This window comes from Hyalella azteca, unplaced genomic scaffold (genome assembly GCF_000764305.2).
Source record: "Hyalella azteca isolate HAZT.00-mixed unplaced genomic scaffold, Hazt_2.0.2 contig11282, whole genome shotgun sequence".
NCBI classification, from domain to species: Eukaryota; Metazoa; Arthropoda; class Malacostraca; order Amphipoda; family Hyalellidae; genus Hyalella; species Hyalella azteca.
Genome location: NW_025941283.1, coordinates 46,602 through 67,180, shown reverse-complemented (window position 1 = coordinate 67,180; position 20,579 = coordinate 46,602). Strand labels below are relative to the sequence as shown.

The 20,579-nt window shown below is 43.1% G+C and overlaps 1 protein-coding gene across 1 annotated transcript; it reads right to left on the bottom strand.

The window, feature by feature from the left end:
* Positions 1-11,226: 11,226 nt before the first annotated feature.
* LOC108666115 lies at positions 11,227-15,551 on the bottom strand. Its single transcript, XM_018152928.2, has 7 exons — positions 14,703-15,551; positions 14,081-14,178; positions 13,165-13,397; positions 12,459-12,957; positions 12,004-12,278; positions 11,699-11,839; positions 11,227-11,378 (listed from the first exon to the last, which is right to left on the bottom strand). Exons 3-6 carry the CDS (start codon positions 13,395-13,397, stop codon positions 11,710-11,712), a joined length of 1,137 nt encoding a protein of 378 aa, XP_018008417.1. The 5' UTR covers positions 14,081-14,178; positions 14,703-15,551; the 3' UTR covers positions 11,227-11,378; positions 11,699-11,709.
* Between the last annotated feature and the right edge of the window lie 5,028 nt (positions 15,552-20,579).

Here is a 20,579-nt window from a genome sequence, read left to right as displayed (position 1 = left end):
TTGGCGATCAGATACCGCCCTAGTTCTGACCCTAAACGATGCCAACCATCAATCCGCGTGAGCACCCTATCTAACGGGCTCGGCGGGCAGCTCCCCACTACCGGGAAACCAGAGTTTATGGGTCCCGGGGGGGAGTCTGGTTGCAAAGCTGAAACTTAAAGGAATTGACGGAAAGGCACCACCAGGCGTGGAGCCTGCGGCTTAATTTGACTCAACACGGGCCATCTTACCAGGCCAGCACTCTGGCATGATTGACAGATTGAGAGCTCTTTCTCGATTCAGTGGACGGTGGTGCATGGCCGTTCTTAGTTGGTGGAGTGATCTGTCTGGTTAATTCCGATAACGAACGAGACTCTCCTCTGCTAAATAGTCGGCTGGATCTTGAATTGCTGAGTTGCTCATTGCCACGTTCGCGTGCGCTTAGCTTCCTGTGGCGTGCTCTGGGGTCCATGTTTGGGTGTGGGGTGTGCTTGGTCTTGTTGTGTGTTGGCTCACTTTGTGTGGGTTTTTCGCGCTCGAGGCCTTGTGTTATGCCTTTTCGTCCTGCGGGCCTGGATGTTGCGTTCAGTGGGGCGGCGTGTTGTTGGGCGTGTGTCTTTGGCACTCCAAGTCCGTCGGCTCACACCCACGCAAGTGGGTTGTGTGGTGCAAGTTCTTCTTAGAGAGATTGACGGCTCTGAAGCCGTACGAGAATGAGAGCAATAACAGGTCTGTGATGCCCTCAGATGCCCTGGGCCGCACGCGCGCTACAATGCTGGTGTGTTGCTTGAGCCGTGACAGAGGACGGACGTGACGTGTCGTACCGGTCCTGATATGACTTTTTTTTATTGCCGGTTGGTGGCAGTACACGCATCTTGTACTAAGTGTTTCAGTGAAAAGTCTGAAATTCTGTGAATTATTTTTCAGTGAAAAGTCTGAAATTCTGTGTGAAGTCAGTAATGAGAGCGTGTAGAGAACAAAGTGGATATTAAAAGCCATTTTACCGAATTTCGCTTTTCCCGTTAAGTGTTTAGAATTCATTATATCGGCCCAATTTGTGAGTAAATATAACAAATTTTTACCAGTGAATTAGTTCAGTGATCTCGTAATTGAGAGAGTAAAAAAAGAACATATCAGAGAACAGTAAAAAGTACCACTAAAAATGGCAACAAAAGCTTGTACAAGCCAACCATCTGGAGAATGCCTTGAATGCAAAAAACTAAATTATGGCAAATTTGTTCTGCTCCTGACTCTATGGCACTGAATATGGGAAAGCCTCGCGCGGCTTGGGCGATTTGCTCAGAGGTGTTGGTGTTGGACGTTTTGAGGGTATCTGCTCTCTTTTCGTTTCAAGCTCCCTCTGTGTCCTTGCTTGCGCGGGGTGGCTCCTGTGTCACCTTGAGTAAATCATGGTGCTCACAGAAGTCGTGCTGGCCTCGTGCCCTGTGAACAGTCTTTGCGGACTGAATTGGTTTTGCAAGGAATGACGAAACATGACGTCGCTGCTGGTCGCGGGTGAAGGAAGGTGCTCTGTTGGCCCTCTCTTACCGGTGTGTTTGCCAGCAGCGACGTAATGATCAATGGAGACGGTAGCTGGCATTGGTATTGCGCGGCGAGAGGTGAAATTCTGCGACCCCCGCAAGACCTTTAGCGAAGGCGTCTGCCAAGGACGTGTTCACCAATCATGAACGAAAGTCAGAGGATCGAAGGCGATCAGATACCGCCCTAGTTCTGACCCTAAACGATGCCAACCAGCAATCCGCGTGAGCACCCTAACTAACGGGCTCGGCGGGCAGCTCCCCACTACCGGGAAACCAAAGTTTATGGGTTCCGGGGGAAGTCTGGTTGCAAAGCTGAAACTTAAAGGAATTGACGGAAAAGCACCACCAGGCGTGGAGCCTGCGGCTTAATTTGACTCAACACGGGCCATCTTACCAGGCCAGCACTCTGGCATGATTGACAGATTGAGAGCTCTTTCTCGATTCAGTGGACGGTGGTGCATGGCCGTTCTTAGTTGGTGGAGTGATCTGTCTGGTTAATTCCGATAATGAACGAGACTCTCCTCTGCTAAATAGTCGGCTGGATCTTGAATTGCTGAGTTGCTCATTGCCACGTTCGCGTGCGCTTAGCCTCCTGTGGCGTGCTCTGGGGTCCCCGTTAGGGTGTGGGGGTGTGCTTGGTCTTGTTGTGTGTTGGCTCACTTTGTGGGTTTTTCGCGCTCGAGGCCTTGTTATGCCTTTTCCTCCTGCGGGCCTGGATGTTGCGTTCAGTGGGGCGGCGTGTTGTTGGGCGTGTGTCTTTGGCCCTCAAAGTCCGTCGACTCACACCCATGCAAGTGGGTTGTGTGGTGCAAGTTCTTCTTAGAGAGATTGACGGCTCTGAAGTCGTACGAGAATGAGAGCAATAACAGGTCTGTGATGTCCTCAGATGTCATGGGCCGCACGCGCGCTACAATGCTGGACACAGCAGGTCCAGCCTGCTCCGATAGGAGCGGGTAACCCTGTCAAAGTCCTGAGTTGTGTATCGGGCATCACACTCGTGGTGCATTGGGCGTGCTTGGGCCTGGGGCTTGCAATTCTTTCCCACAAACAAGGAATGCCTTGTAGTGGCGAGTCACTGAGCTCGCTGTGACTCAGTCCCTGCCCTTTGTACACACCGCCCGTCGNTGGCCTCCGACTGCTATGTCCCAAACAAATACTAAGGATACTAAGGACTAAGCAGGTCTAGCCTGCTCCGAGAGGAGCGGGTAACCCTGTCAAAGTCCTGAGTTGTGTATCGGGCATCACACTCGTGGTGCATTGGGCGTCCTTGGGCCTGGGGCTTGCAATTCTTCCCCACAAACAAGGAATGCCTTGTAGTAGCGAGTCACTGAGCTCGCTGTGACTTAGTCCCTGCCCTTTGTACACACCGCCCGTCGCTACTACCGATTGGATGTACCAGTGAGAACCTTGGACTGGCGTCCGGTGCCTCGCGCACCTGGGTCTGACGGAAAGAGGTTCAAACTGGTGCACTTAGTGGAAGTAAAAGTCGTAACAAGGTTTCCGTAGGTGAACCTGCGGAAGGATCATTAACAGTCTGGCTCTCTAAAAATCAAAGGCTTCAATGCAAGGTAGCCAAATGCCTCGTCATTTTAGTGACGCCTTTCGAAACAGTGTGTACGCTTGGTTCCATAAAGGCCGACATGACTATAGAGAATCAAGTATTAGCTACACAGAGAGAGTGGCATACTCTCTCAATAACATCGTGGCGCACAGTGTGACCGGGCGGTCGTGCGACGATGCAAAACAAGTGGCCACAACTCTAGTACTTAACCGTTCGGCGTCAAAGGTCTGTTGTGCATAAGACCGATTTTGACGCTAGAAAAAGGACGCGGATTTTGAGAGATTCTTGTGTGTTGAGTTGGGAGAATGCAGAATCTCTTCTCACACGCTGTCTCTCTCTTCTTGCGCGCTTTCCTCTTTCTCAATAACCCTCATACAACTCTGAGCGGTGGATCACTTGGCCTGTGGATGCTATGAAGACCATAGCAAAGTGTGAGAAGTCCAGCCAGCTGTCCCCTGGAAGGCTCTTTCACTTGTCGAACACACATGCGCCCCGCTCCCAGTGGCCAGACTTGTGCAAAACGTCGAAATCGTCCGAGCGCATGGCGTGAGGTGGAAGTGACGCTCCCCTCGGGCAGGCTTTTATGCACCATGTTATTGCAAAGCTCGAACTGTGAGTAGACGGTCTGATCCTAGTGAGCGGGGCACTCCTAGTCGAGTGTGGTGGCATGACGAGAGATTTTGTGCATATATAGAACGGCGCGCGCGCGCGTTCTCGTGCATGGCACATTTGACCGGTGTCGTGTGTTGAGAGCGCGTCGTGTGTGTGTCCTCTATATATAAATGACCTTTGAAACACATGAGCACATCTCTCTGAAGCAATTTGGGTCGACATCAGTCGTGCCCGTCACCAACTGCCTAACTGGCTCGTTACCTCTGCTGTGTGATGATGTGTTGCGCGCGCTTGGCTTTTGCGTGTTGCGCACACACTCGGCATTGAAGGTCAATGCCTAGCTGGCAAGCTCTCGCAAGCGACCAGGGCACTATGGTTCCACAATTTGAAACAGTCACACACACATGGCAAGTGCGAGTGCAGATAGCGCCTCTGCCAGACTTGTGTTGACGCTGCTGTGGAACTAAGTGCGCATGGGTCCCGGTTTTTAAGCTTGTTGTGTGTCCCTCAAACGACCCTCACACGCGTGCAAGTGCGCGCGCACGCGCGTGTGTGTGTGTGTCGGGAGAGAGAGAGATGTACACAGAACGTTGGCTGATATTGGCCATGTTGTTGATCGCGCAAGGTTCTTTGAAGCATGGCGATGAAACGACATGTGGCTGAAATCACTGCGTTGGTGTGGCGAGAGCGCAACATGGAAGTTATTGCCAAAAGACTTACCGTGTTGTTCGCTCTCTCCGAGCAGTGTAACACATGTCTTCATCGTGCATATGCGCCTTATGCCCACACAGCCTTTGATGCGTTTTGTGTATAAACTCTTTGTGATGGCACACAGACATGCATTTCAAAAACACCACCTCGACTTAGGAGCGATTACCCGCCTGACTTAAGCATATCAGTAAGCGGTGGAAAAGAAACCAACAGGGATTCCCTCAGTAAGGGCGACTGAACAGGGATGAGCCCAGCGCAGAACCTCCCGGGCCTAACAGCCTGCGGCGGAATGTTGCGTTAAGGGAGAGGTCGTTTTAAAACCCCACAGCCACGCGATCGCTAAGTCCTGCCACGAGTGGCGTTCCCGACGAAAGGAGGGATTGTGGCGCCGTGGAGGGTGACAGTCCCGTGTGGACGCGTGCGATTTGCTGTGCGAGGGTCAGGCCTTTCTCCCTGTGAGTCGCGTTGCTTGCACATGCAGCGCTAAGCAGGTCGTAAACTCGATCTAAGGCTAAATATATCCACAGGACCGATAGTGAACAAGTACCGTAAGGGAAAGTTGAAAAGAACTCTGGAGAGAGAGTCAAAAGACCGTGAAACCGCTCAGAGTACAAGCCGATGGCGCTGGAAGGCAACCGGTGGCATGGTAGTATTGACCACGGTCGGTACTGCCCGAAATGCTTGTGGAAGGCTAGTTGGGGAGAGTAACGCCTACTAAGTGTTGCTCAACCCGAAGCAGGCGAGACTGTTCATGTGCTTTGTTCACCGGCTTTGTGGCCTTGCATCGCTCCTCTGGCGGTCTCGTGCTGGGCGAACCTCTCGAAGCCTCGAAGTCATAGTTACACCCGCCGTTAACCCGCGCTTCGATGAATTTCTTCACTTTGACATTCAGAGCACTGGGCAGAAATCACGTCGCGTCAACACCCAACAGGGGCCGTCGCGACGCTTTGTTTTAATTAGACAGTCGGATTCCCAGAGTCAATGACAGTTCTGAGTCAGCCGCCAGCCGTACAAAGCCCTAGGCTACTGGTCGCCCTACTCAGAGCCTGAGAGAATATCTCAAGATGAGCGGTGGACGCCACGCACAGAGGCACTGCAATTGTACGCGCAGCGCAATGTGCGAGAAGACACCGCGAGCCAGGAGGGAACGCTCGTTGGGAACCGCCCCGTTAGAAGCGAGGACCACTACGAGAACGATTCCAACCAAAACCACACGAGCTTCCACACACACGCAACCAACGCGCACTTGACCTCCGGCGCTTGGACAGCAAGGTCCGACAGCAGCACGCCCACACACGCAAACACCGCCTGACTTGAAACAATCGCCAGGCATTGGTGCGCGTGATCAAACTGCAGGGCGTCGGCTCACACTCGACTCTCAGAGCCAATCCTTGTTCCGAAAAGGGATCGAGCTTGCCGATTTCCCTTACCTACATGGTTCTGATTCTGCAGAGGCTACGAACCTTGGAGACTGGATGCGGATGTGGGTACGATTTGTCTCGATCTTGTCGGACGTTTGAGCTTAGCATGAGAGCTAACAAGCTTACCCCAAGACCACGTCTTCTGTCTGATTGGTGATGTTCTGGCGACCATCGGTCACGTCTCGAAACACGGGCCAAGGAGTATAGCATGTGTGCAAGTCTAAGGGTCTCACAAAACCCGAGGGCGAAGTGAAAGCAAAGGTGTGGCGGCGCTTTGCTGCGCCGTCAGCCATGCTGTGTCTTTCTCTGAGAGTCACACTGGTTGCTAGTACCGAGCTGATCCTGTCTCCTCATTGTAGGGCAGGCGGAAGCTCCGGGCTCACGATTGTTTTGGTTCGGCAAGCTTCTCCTTCACGGGTGTTGTTGGCTGGACGGTGAGCACCGCGGAGCACATATGCTATGACCCGAAAGATAGTGAACTATGCCTGGCGAGGGTGAAGCCCCAGGAAACTGGGGTGGAGGCCCGTAGCCGTTGTGACGTGCAAATCCATGGCGTCAGTTGGGCATAGGGGCGAAAGACCAATCGAACTATCTAGTAGCTGGTTCCACCCGAAGTTTCTCTCAGGATAGCTGATCTGCTGCAAGTTACTTGCTCTGGTGGGCGGCCTCACCCTTTTGCTCACATGTGCAAACGAGTGGCGATAGGCTGTGGTGATACAGTTTCGAATGGTAAAGAGAATGATTAGAGCTAATGGGCTGTGGTCTTTGCGGGCTCTCACGGGTCCGTTCAGACCACGCACGACGGGGCGGGGATGCAAAACACCTCGCACTATTCTCAAACTTTAAATGTTCGAGTGCCCCGGCATGGTCGTGCTTATTGCCGGGAGCTTCTCGTTTCATGTGTGCGAGTCCCGTCTCCCCGAGTGCAAGCTTGACCTCGCTCTCTTTCGATCCTGTGTTGCCGTTTCGTACTCGTGCGTGCGGTGATCAAGGTTGCTAAGGTGTGTGCGTCGCTTGACCAGAATTGGCAGATTCAGTGGGTCTGTTCTGGTAAGCAGGACTGATAATGAGGGATGAACCTCACGTCATGCTAAGGGGCCTAAAGACAGCTCTTCTCTTGATCCCATTGGAAGGGTGCTGCTGGCTGAAGACAGCAGGACGGTGGTCATGGAAGTTGACATCCGCTAAGTAGTGTGTAACAACTAATCCTGCCGAAGCGAGCAACCCTGAAAATGGATGGCACTAAAGCTCTCTCCCGATGCATGACCGTCGGTGGCAGAAAAGGCTTCAAAGCATTGCCAAAAACCTCTTAAGCCTCAAAGCCCCGACGAATAGGGTGGCGTACCGGTGAGCGTTGAAGGTCGTGACGTGAGTCCGACTGGAGCCGCCGGTAATGCAGATCTTGGTGGTAGTAGCTAATACCTCAGTGAGTAACCTGGGGCTGTGAGGTGGATAAGGGTTCCATGTCAACAGCAGTTGAACATGGTGTAGTCGTACCTGAGCCAGCTGTGAAAGCAGTGGAAGATCGTGAGCGGCGAGTGCTTTTTAAGTTCTCATATCGGTCTGTCCGACACAGCCGCGCACCGGTTGCAGTTCGCTCTCGTCTCACATAGTACACAGGCAGAGTGTTGGAGAGAGATTTGTCACGAGTCGGTTTACGGTTTTTTTTTTTTTTTAGTGCGTCACTGTAGCGCAGTGGTTATAGGGCCGCTGTATGCGCAGTGACGACGGTAGAGCGGCACCGAGATGGAGGAGCTAGGCGTGGGTTCGAGCCCCGGGAAGTTCAGTTAAAGTCTCGGTGTCGCTAGTGGACGGCGCATAGTCGCTGTCAAAAGGTGGTGCTTTCAGCATGGCCTTGGGTGTGTGTCCCTAAACACTCTGGGTATGTTACCTGGGGGATCTTGGAGGGGGATCTACCAATCATATGAATATGATTGGTAGATTTAAAGATGTTTTTTATTTAGCTTCATTTTCTCTCAATTCTATAGAAAATATTATTAATAATTCTTGTTATGAAGTTTGAGTGTAACCATTGGCTTTATTTAATGAATATTCGGTAGGTTATATGTATTTGAGGTACTTATTTAATTAGTAGTTCAAGGATTTTTAGTTATAAATATTCTTATAATGATTAGTTGTTTTTCAGAGCGTGCGGCTGTATTTCATCGTTCTGGATCGTGGTACGGTGGTGTGTAATCTAATTCTTATAACTTTTTGTTTCAGGATGTGTGCGTGTATTCTGTACCAGTGGCGAGTGGCAGGAAGCATTACATATGCCAGTATGGGATAGGATCGCACATGTACCTCGCTTCTGGGCATGTGTCACTGCTCACTGGTGTTTATTCGGATTGGGCGTCACTTGCCATGATCATATGTGTCGAGGTGAGATTTGTGATTTCTAATATATTGAAAATTGTTTTTGAAATCTTGAGTTTTTCGAATGCATCAAATAATTTTTAGATGTATTACAGAATTAAAGTTACGTATGAACCTTGAATGCTTTATAATTATTAAATATGTTTGAATGCAAGTAATTTGTTTCTATAAATATTTGTGAGATTTTTTGAATGTGAATAGATGTCTTTATCTGTTGAATTCGTGTATAAGAAAACACGAGTGGTTTTTCTTGGTTTAAGAAGTTTGTATAAATTGCGTCGTATTAGAGAGTCGAAATATGGCTCGACTCATCATGTGTAATGAAATGATTATTTCATGTTTTGAAGCTTAACAATGCAATTTTAGGCAGGCTGTGCTACTACGTGCAAATGAGATCTTCATGGACTGGTGGGCATGTTCTCCGAGCCCCGGTCACGCCAGGAAGCCCGCGCTGCGCAGGAAAACCGCAACCCGAGCCTGCTCGGACCACAGATGTGCGTTGGTTTTAATGTGTAGGTGCTGCCAGCTACGTAGGAGGAGCACAGGCGGAGGAGGCATGGGTTCAAGTACAGGCGGTGTTTGAATGAGTATGAGGGATGGTTACCAGACCGGCGTCTGCTAAGGTGCACCTTGTTTGCACGGCCCAACTGCTGTTCTGTATGGCTGATGTCTGGAGGATATCTAAAAGGCGTTGATGTTGGAAGCGTTAGACTTAAATCAACCGAGTTTAGTGAAGCGGGGTGATTAGAATGATGTTTCAATAGCTAAAATTTCAAATTATTTCTTAATGAAATGTGTGAGTGTAGCTTAATAGAGGATTTATAATTGAGACATTCCACCTCGTTGGTGATGTTCATTTTGACTTTCGGTGCGAGATAGCTTAATAGTTGAAGCGATAGTAAACATGTGGCCACTAAACTAAGTAAGTAGATTTTGTGTTCCAAATAATCGTGTTATTGTACTATTATGCAAATTTGATATGATTTGGCACAACGTGTTGAAATTGTTTAAAGTGATTTAAATTTCTTTTCTTGAGTGCGCAACGTTCATATCTTCAATTTTTTGATTAACTACATAATTTTGTATTAACATGGTAGGTGTGTGGGACTAGTGGAAATAAGTTTTATACTGATTTCAAACGTATATGTATAGTTGTTTGTTTTCGTTTTGAAGAATGTACAGTTGAGAGTTTTCCGGGTAGCAAATATTGATCAATAAATTCTATGATTTATTTCCTATATTTGACCCAACTAGCGGTTGACGGTTATTGTAGAATTTGTATGTATAGGTTTAATATTTTGTATTGTAGTATAGAAAATTTATCTATTTGCAAAATTATGTTGATATTAGTAACGTTATTTTATTTGCATTTTTCTAATATAGCGTGTTTTATGAATAGATGGATTGGGACTCGTTGCAAATCGACGTTGGCTTATGAGTGTCCTATGTAGGAATTATTGCTATTTTTTATGAACATCTGAATTATGAATTAGGATGAGTTGATTTAAGAATGTGTAATAAATTTTGTTCGACTCAAGATTGACGATTCAATGTTTTCATTATATTTAAATTTTATATGTGATAGGATAATTTGTATTAATATATTGCAAGAGAATATGTGGAAATATGAGTGACCTAGGCATGTGCAATTAGTTATTGTTAAATTCTTACTTAGATGAGGTAGAGGTTTATATACAATAGTGTTAATGGACAATTGAAAAGTGAAGGAATGTGTCGAAATTTACGTGCAGGATGTGTGACTTACCTCTTCTGCCTAATTATAATTCATAATAAATTGACTTATTATTTTTGTGGTGTCTTAGTGCAAATGTCTAAACGATTATTCTTAGTAAGATTGATTTCTTTCCCTAGTTTTTTTGAGATTATTTGTTTAATCGAGAAAGGCTGATAAATTTCGGTACAACGTCAGTGTAATGCAGAAATTATTGATTAAAACCCCGAAAAATTCAATGAGGTTCTCACGGCGTAGTATTTTACGGCAAGAAATTCTAGTGTATACTTCAATTTTGCAATAGCTTTAGTCTGGTTTTGAATGCGTTCATGCTCGGAGCCTCAACAAAGCCAGCAGGGAGGTTGATCATATGTCGAACTCGAAGCGAGAAGTGTTGTCGGGTCGATTAGCAGCACAGCATTGTCTTAATAACTGGTCTTCCTTATATTTGTTTCATAATTCAGTAATTTTTGAAAAGTTGCATGAACTAGGATTAATGTTGTACGTTTATGAGGTTACAAAGCCGTCGATAGCACAGACCTCATAGGCTTTGTAAGTTCAATCTTCTCTTAATAGACGTATGGAAGAAGTTTCAATATGCATAGAAAAGTTAACATTTTGTCAATGCGTTTTCATGAAGTATTTGCAATTATCGTACTTCTTAAATTCAGAGAATTTAACGAAATTCCGACGTAATTGTGGTGTCTTGACATCAGTCGCTGCTGTTGTCTGGAATTTGTCGATGTCGTTATACGATATGCAGTTTCTCAGTTTAAATTTGAACTTGAACAAGTTCGTTCTTTTCTTTTCAATTGAACGCTATTTAATTTCACCAGTTGCTAGATAAAGATCTCTGTGATAGTTCAAACATATGATTCAGAGCACTAGGCTCGAATCTAAGCTAATATTGATAATCGATAGTCATTATTTAAACTACTAGTCTAAATGTTTTTTCAATGAATCTGGTTTAGAAGACGAATCTTTTTAGTTAAAAACGAAATAATGTGTTGGTTCAAGTACGCTATCGTTCTAATTTGGACAAGTTAATTCAAATTAAATTAAACCCTGCATTCTATCATCTATTTTCAAACGTTTCAGTGCGAAATGAAATGTATGTAGTAGACAGTATCGTCGTGTTTCGTTCATTTCAAACGATGTAGATTATCATTACAGATACATGCCTTTTCGCGACGCAAGAGACATTTCAGGATGGATAATTACGGTCGATTGTAGTAGAGCTTTGAATTTCAGTGTCGAGAACGCTGATAAGAGGGGATAGATTTATAACAATAGTTAAACGCTGTAATTTAATTATGCATACTTTTATGCACATCTTGCATGCCAGCATGATGCTGGGCTGGGTAGTTAGGGATACAGGTGTGCCGCCAAGTTAAGACGCTGGTCAACCCCGATTGTGTCGACTTGGTTCCTGAAAACTATCTTGGCTGCAATGTAAAGAAACTGACAGTTAACTAGAGGTTCATTATTTACCAAACAGGATTTTTAAACACTAATTTTGTGCATAAATTATTGAACATGCTTTTCAATTTAGATAATTGGGAAACGGTTGTTCAGTTCGTCAGTGACATGTCGACGAGATGGAAAAGAATGTTCATTTGAACACTGATACTGAAGACTAAGCTAAAAAATACAAAAAAAATAGCTAAATAGCTAATATTTGGAAGAGTTTTATGGTAATTCACAGATAATGATAAATTGTTATTCAATCATTATAAATTATATTAATAAAAGATTTTATTGGTACCTTTTTCGTGGTCATTCGCCTCTTGGGCGTTTCCCCGCGGCTTCTTGGCCTTGCTCCTGAGCTGGAGCGTCATCTGCTGCACGCTGCCTTCGAGGAGCAGGAGGTGCCCGTGCCGGAGGCTCGACGTGAGGTGGTGCGGGTCTGTTATAGAAACCATATGAAACACTTTAACATAATGAGTGACAATGAGCATGTTCTAAATCTTCTAAATGCAAGAAAGTTCATACATTGTTAGAGCTAAATATTGGACGAGATATTTTATAAATCTTTAGTCGGTTAGTTCAAAGGACCCGACCCTGTCTTACCCTGGAACGTTTTCGTCTTCGAAGCGACGAGCTCGTTGTCGCCGTTCGACGGGTCCAGCCTCAATGTTGGCAGGCTCTGGTACTTCAGTGGAGAACAAAGGCGCCTCAGGAAGCACGGTCTCAGGTCGGATGGTTGAAATGTGGAGCTTGGTCGTTCCTCGTTCCACATTTCTCTTATACCATCCGCCTATTAACCAGCGCACGTTGCGCTCGGCGTAGTATTGCACGGTTTGTCTGATAGACACTTTCAAGAGAGGAATATCCAGGTTCCTCTTCTGCAAATATAATTAAAAATGAATGTAGTAGGTATAGTAGTTAATATTAAAGTTGTAACAATGCTACTGATGTTACAATGCTACTGATGTTACAATGCTACTAATTGAATTTAGTGTTACTGTGTACGTTAGGTGCGATTATTGATATTTAAGAAAATAAAGAAGTAATGTTTTACTTACTGTTAGCGAATTGTGAGCTATGAAATATTTAGCCAAGGAGGCGCTGATATGGCTGACAAGCTTGAGAGGTGTATTTGGTACTGATACCAGACATGATAGGGCCATTTGAAGACTACCGCTTGATTGCGCCTGAGGCGCAGGGCATAGGATTTCGGCCCCATGGTAGCCATCACAAAATGGGGCTGGACAGCCTGATAGGAATTTGCACTGAACTAAAGATAGTTGTATGGTTGCGAACAGGAATGTTGTAATGAGGTTGGATCCTGGGTCGGGGATAATGTCGTTGAGTAGAATTTTGGCCAGGTTGATGGTGGCAGGGGAGATTGCTTCTTTAAGAGTCAGCAAGGGAATTTCTAAAATTTTATTTTGTTTGTATATTGGCTCGAGAAGAGCGATAAATGCCCCATGGAGCTGTGACTGCCGGAAAAGTGGGAAAATTGATGCTGTTTGCGTGGGGTTGGTTGTGAGGAAGTAGAATTCTTCCCCCGAGTCGAGATCGCTGTAATGAGAGATTGTTTACTTTACTTTAGTAAACTTTAAACAATTTAGGTCATGCAATTCGAGGAAATGCATATTAAGTAGCAGGTTGTGCTGGGGTACAGTCTTAGTTTCGTCTTAAGTAAGTAACATTCAGTTAGGAATTTTTTAAATGTATGAAGGCGCATAGATTTTAAATACAGTGTAATGATTTTCATAGTAGAGTTACCGGCATAGGCAGAGTCGGTGATAGGAGACTGCCGTATCCTTCCCAGAATACTTGATAGTTTTCGTTTTGTCTCGTGGATTTTTCACAGAGAGGACTAGGGCCATTACACGATAGTCCTCTAGGGGAGGATCATTGCTCATTAGCATGGGCAAGTTAGCTTGAGTTACTTCTGGCCTAAATGCGTAGGCCACAGCTTGGTCCATTTTGGACATTTGCACGTACTCGTTGATCATCTGAAATATATTTTGCAAGATTAAATAATAGACTCGTGTAAATGAACGGGTAGTATTTCTCTAGCGATGTTAACTTTAGATTCGTTGAAGCTCAAGCTGTTGAACTGGGCTGAATCGTGTTGATTGAATTTGGCCCGTGATTAAATTTCCTAGTTTTACATGTATGAAGTGATAAGCTAAAATTATTTATTGAATAATAATTTTGGAATTTCGTCGAGATTTTATTCGTTCGAATTTGTAGTGTTACTATATGTGGTTGAAATACGGTATTTCAAACGAGCTTTGAATTACGTTGGCTGGGTGGATTAAAAGTGGTGATTCCGTTATTGATGCAGTATGTAATTACGTTAAAATTGATAAATTCAAGAGCTGATGATGCTTGCAGGAAGAGAAATTCTCAAGATTTGGAGATTCTAATGAAACGCTTCTAAGATTCATCGTATTTCCAAGACATTATAAATTTAGGAACAAATAAGACTTCATGATACACGCAATGAGATTACTTAGTAGGGGAAGTTTGATGTGATCTGTGCGCTTTTAATGGCTTTAATAAAATTTATAAGTGGTATACAAAGTAATGGGTATATAAAACATGATAAAAAATAAACCTTAAGGTACGAGTATAAATAAAAACTTAACAATTTAAATTAGTAGAATAAGTTTTTGATACGACAGGCACTTACTGTAATGAACGGAACGATAGCGTCAGCGGAACGTTTACGTCAGTGAACGTCAGAGATGAATTGGTAGGTGGGGACTTAATCCACATGGCAGGTTCAGCCTAGGAACGAAGATTATAAAATTATGAGACATTCATTTTAAGAACATGTGCTGGGGAACTTTGTGACTTCGGTAATTAGGACGCAGAATGTCTTCGTGTAATAGGTATGAATTTCGGGTTTCATTGAGAACATTAATTGATATAAATTTATTATCAATCATTATTTAATGGAACTACACTGAGCTCGTCTGGGCCAAAGTCGCTACCATCAAGCTCGTCTGCGCCAATGTCGTTACCATCAAGCTCGTCTGCGCAAAAGCCGCTACCATCAAGCTCGTCTGGGCCAAAGTCGCTACCATCAAGCTCGTCTGGGCCAAAGTCGCTACCATCAAGCTCGTCTGCGTGAAAGTCGCTATCTTGAAGCTCGTCTGCGCGAAAGTCGCTACCTTCAAGCTGGTCTGCGCGAAAGTAGCTATTATTAAGCTCGTCTGCGTCAAAGTCGCTATCATAAAGCTCGTCGGCGCTGAAGCCGCTATCACTAAGCTTTTATAAAGCAAACGAATTGAAAACTTTGGAGTACTCACCGAAATTTAGTTGCCTCGTGCCAGGAAGACTGCTCGAAACAAGCGGAAGTGCAGTACGGAAATGCAGCGGAACGAACACGAACAGTGAGGGTACCTGCACTACAGAACGAGCTGAACTGCATCAAGGAACTGCAGCGGATCGAAGATGCGAAACAGCACTTCGGAATACGTGGAACAGCACTACTGAACTGCAGCGGAACGAACACGAACAGTGAGGGTACCTGCACTACGGAACGAGCTGAACTGCATCAAGGAACTGCAACGGATCGAAGATAAACACTGAGCGAAACAGTACTTCGGAATACGTGGAACAGCACTACTGAACTGCAGCGGAACGAACACGAACAGTGAGGGTACCTGCACTACGGAACGAGCTGAACTGCATCAAGGAACTGCAGCGGATCGAAGATAAACTGAGCGAAACAGTACTTCGCAATACGTGGAACAGCACTACTGAACTCCAGCGGAACTAACAGGAACAGAGAGGGGAACTGCAAAACGGAACGAGCTGAACTGCACTAAGGATTTGCAGCAGAACAAAAACGAACACAGCAGATTTGCACTACGGAACTGACTTCAGCGGAACTAACAAGATCACTGAGCGGATTTGCTTTACGGCACAAGTGGAACTGCACTGCGGTGTGGGAACTAAGGTGTTACGTGCACAAGAAAAGGTTTCAGAATGCTGGTTGAATGAAATGCAAGGCTAATATAAGCTTGCGATTCTGTTGGTTCTTCGCAGATACATATTTGTGAACTGAAAAATTTTTTATCGTATTCTGATTCATGTTCTGTAACATTTAGTGAATTTCTTACGTTTAATTTTTAATCATGAACTTTAATGAGTTACTTCCTGATTGCTGAAAAGTTTTGTCTGTTGTTAGCAAAGATATCTAAAATTAAATGTGATCAAGCAAAAATTTGGATAAATAATGTTGAATGCGACTGAGAGGACTGCAAATTATGAAGGGTGCGTTAAAATTTTTCAATTTTATGAACCAATTTTTGAAATTTATAGTATTTATTTTTGATTCGCGTAGATGAGTAAAACTTAGTTCGTTAGCAGCTTGAAGAAGTATTTTAGTTGTTAGTCAATGAATCACTTTGTAATCGATTTAGGTAATAGATAATTCTCAAATAATCAGAAGTTGAAGAGAAGGAAAGAGGAAAATTATTTTTATCATAGATTGAAGGGGTATCAAATTGCAAGTAATTTTTCGTGTTATTTGATTTGAATTTGAATTGTTATTATATCTGAGATTGAATAAAGGATCGCGTGTTACGTTGTGATCAGGTACATGTGTACGACTCGAAGGTTTAAATCTGGATGTTATTTAATAATTCAGCCTAATTTGAGCAATTTACCCAGCTGGGTATATGTTAAATAGAATAAAGTTATTTTTACGTATCCTCATTGATTCTATGCGCATTATATGATAGAAAAGGAGAAATTTATTCACTTAATTTACATCGTTAGAACTATAAATCTGTAGTTGGCATTGCGTCACTAAAATGCGGTTATTTTTGTCGAGTCTTTTTGGTTTGGTATTGAATTGAATTAAATAAAGAATAAATAACCAAAATGGAGGATTTTAGCTTGAAGTCTGCATCAGATTTCTGTTATTGCGGGTGAAGAAAAGATACTTTCTGACATGAAGGTATCAATGAGAGTTTTTCAATTTCAATTTTTGTTCAATTGGCAAATTTTCCAGTCAAATTTATAATTTGAATATTAGAGGGGTTGTATGTAATGGAATTGGGATGTGATTCAGAATTCCATGGATTTTTTATGCAAATCTAGGTAGAGTCTTTAGTTATATGTTTTTTTTTTTGTTCATTTCTGACGACGGATCATTTAATGAAGTTTTATGTATGACTGTTCTTTTACCTAATGCGTAACAAACTAATAAGTCATGGTCACGTACGCGGCAAATATTCATTTTTGCAAACAGTAATTAGAGACTTTAAACAACTTGTGATTTGGTTTCTCTTGTTTGATTAATTGTTTTTTAGCAGGAAAGCGAATGTCACTTAAGTTGCCAAAGCACTTCTTTAACACGTTGACTACGAAGTGGTACATATGCGTACCACGAATCCGAGAACAAAAAAGGCCAAAAAAAGGCCGATAACTCAATATATACTAGTTTATTTGTAGCTTCTGCTGTAAAAATTCCATTCATTTTCCTTTTGCAGTATTTAAAATTTAATTAGGAAGTACCCCTATCATAAATTTTAGCCGGCCAACGCAATTGAAAAAACTAAATCACGGAATTTGTCCGGAAAAAATGACCGTCTGGCAAAACTGTTTAAAAACGGTACTAAAAATGAAATAATAGTACAAGATGAAGCAATCGTAGTCAACGTGTTAAGGGTAAATATGTGTATTCTAATTCAAATAAGGGTAGGCTTTTGGTCTATCACGGCTATATATAAGGTGAAATGGAATTTGTTAGGTTAGGTAGGTATGTTGAGGTAAAAGGTCAGGAAAATTTAGGTAAAGTTGAATTTAGTTATTTTTATAAGCGTAGGTAAGGTTAGGCAAGGTCATGTAAGGTTAGGTTAGGTAAGGTCATGTAAGGTTAGATTAGGTAAGGTCATGTAAGGTTAGGTCAGGTTAGGTTAGGTCAGGGTAGGTTAGGTCAGGGTAGGTTAGGTCAGGTTAGGTAAGGTCAGGTCGGGTAAGGTAAGGTTAGGTCAGGTTAGGCAAAGTTTGATTAATTTAGCTTAGGCTAGGCAACTCTAGGTAAGGCTGGATAGTTATTATGGGTATGAATGAAGGAAATAATTGATTAATAAGTTTAATTTAGGGTAGCTCAATTAGGGAAAGTGAAGTACATTTTGAGGTAATGGGAAAAGAGTATATAGTTTTTAGTGATATAGTGGTAAATTATGAGAATGTAATTTTTTTAATTTAGGTAAGAAGGTCAGGTTATGGTGCTTAAGCCGAATTGCTTGAATTCGGCAAATTGCTCAAGGTCAGGTTATGAGATATGGAGCCGAGTTGTGAGTTTGAAGGGTAATCTATTTGGTTGAATGAAGGTTTAGTTTATGACGTAAAATAGGAAAATTAGACATGAGCTTGTGCTGGTGAGTGTGTTAATTTGTGTAGTAAGAGCGAAATGCGTTGTGCCTTTCAATGAAGGTTTTTTTGTGAAGAACAGGTGTGCTCTTTACTAAAAGACAATACTGCGTGTAATGTGAATATATTTTCTTTACTGCAGAATATTGTGGAACATGATATGATGGTAATGTGTGGGGTGTTTGAGGAGTAACTGATTAGATGTAGATTGCTCGGAAAAAGATGGCTATTTGAGGCTGATAACTTGTGGAAGATGTAGTGTGTGTGAAAATTAAATTTCTATACGAGGATATGATAGAGTAATGGGAGGTATTGTTGATGTGTTGATGCTCTGATAGTACAGAGAGCGCGCGTTTGTGAGTGATTGTTTTTGTGTTTTATATTCCTTTATAGTTGTATGTATTGAATAGTTAATGTTGTGTGTAATAATATGAAATTAAATGTGTGAAAAGGGACTGTTGCGGCATGTGTTGTCCCTGTTATGCTGGTTGTATGCGGCCGGCTCAAGGCGGTCCATCATTGAGATGATAAGCGCCTTTCTCGGAGCAATTTTTCTTGTCAGACGCGAAAAAGGTTTAAGGTTGTGGGGTGAAAGGGTAACATGAGTAATGCCTATCCTGTTGTTTGCTGTGAGCTTCAAAATTTCAAAAACATGAAACAAAATGGAATGAATGATTTTACTTTATACTTATCTTTAACGAAGAACAACATATCGATGTTCTTAAAAAGAGCACAATGCCTTCAATATTAATATTGAGATAAAAAGCATATTCGATCGGCAAAAAAATCTTGGAATAGATGTCAATGAAAAAATTTATCATAAAATAAAACCTGGCACCCTCGAAACGATGGAAATATCTTTTATTGCATTCCCAATTGTCTTTATTTTCAGAGCATCCAACATACCACACACCCCCTTTTTTTTCTCAAGACGCTGGTTCAGTTTTGGCTTTTGTAACTGGAAAGAGCCGGCCAGATCGCGGCAAACGTTTGTGTCCCTTTATTTCAGCTTAGCAGGCGAGTCACATTTGAAGTAACTTATCATGCTTTGTGTCATCACGTAACTTATTGAAGATAACTCATTGAACATAACATATTGAACATAACTTAATTGTTGAAAAAAATTGAACTTGCAGCTCCAGTGAACTGTTGCTTATGTTTTGCGCGGAGGATGATAGGAGTTCACGGTATATGCATCTTACAGAGGATTTTTCTTTTAGTCTCACTAGAAAATATGAAACAGTCAGATCCTCAAAAATATTATAACTTGGGTAAAGATTTATCAGAAAGCAATAAGAAGTGCGCATAAAATGTATTAGGCAGATCGCTATTGAGAAATTGAAAAAATTGCCCTCAAGATCTGTACAATCGAGAGCCTTCTAAGCAGAAGTAGAGCTACTGTATGTTAACAACGGATATAAGTTCAAAGTTTCAACAAATTTGTTATGCCTTAGAAAAACCGTCCTACAAAGCTATTGGGAATATTTTAACATTTCTTTCTTCCTCAGCCCAAATAGGCTGCCTTGCTTTTTAAATAACTTTTTGTTTGCGAACTTTAGCTAGAGATAATTTACCCAAGTCCCTTGAGTTAGCATGGAAGACCACATGCAAAGCTATAAGAATGTTCCTTAGTGGTCAGCTCGAGCCGACTCAGCCTTCACGGTCAGCTGATCTCCTAAAAGGTCAGCTGATATCAGAAAAAAATGAGACCAAGAGCCCTTTAAATTTTTCTTGAGCTGTCACCGCGCGAGGGGGCGGGCGTCGTGGGCAGCGTTATCGCTCTGGGGCCATACTTTCAAAATTCGCTAAGTGAACGTAAGTACTTACGCTCTATTTTCTTGTCTATGATTGGTGGATTTTGCCAGAAAGGCCGTCAATGATTGTCTGATGAACTTACGATCTCTTAACTTTTTTGAAAGTATGGGCCCTGGACTTCGCTCCGGCGATGCGCGGTTTGCTCGCTGGAGTCTGTTGCGAATTTCAAAGACATACATTAATGAAATGAGATCGGCACGTTTGCACACAATTTTGCGGCCATTACTTGTGTGACAGATTTTGAATGATTTTCTGATTTGCATCCGTAAAAAAACACTTTCTACCATTCTATTACAACAAGAGGATAAAGCGAAAAAAAGGATGAAAAGTTCAGTTTTCTTGAGCCGTTTTTTGTTAAAATATCTTCTGAGTTAGTTTTGGAGACGAAATGTTAAAGATTTTGTTTAGATAAAAATTTAATATCAAAATGTCCCTCAGAGGCACACGATATTGACTCCTGGACTTTGGTTAGGTTTTAGCACCGGTTTCGTTTCCCCTGTTTCGTCTCAAGGATATGGTAATGGTGATATGGTAATTATTTGAGTGCCAAAGCACTCCTGAAAGTTTCGAAAGTTATCTCGAAGATCCGAACTTTAAGTGCTTCTTATATAAGCTTTTGACCTTTAAAAGCATCATTTGGAAGGCCAGTGCGATTGTGTGCATTAAAAAGAGAGCTTAAGAACACCTGGCCCTGCTTTGCCCGGGGATCCTTCCAAAATGAGATGAACACCCGACAAAAATACTAGAAAAAATGCTTTCTATTGACTGAGCGACGGCGAAGAAGAGCCTACGACCAATAAGGCTCAGGTCCAGGCTGTCTCAGGTAAACAAATTACTTCTCTCCACCACAACTCAAAAACTCGTTTCTCTTCTTCAATAAACCAAGTTTCTGGGTTGACAGACCAACAATTCTCTTTCTCGGCCCATTCATAATTGATTTCCAGACATGACATCTTGATGTTCGGTGCTTCCACTTTAATTAT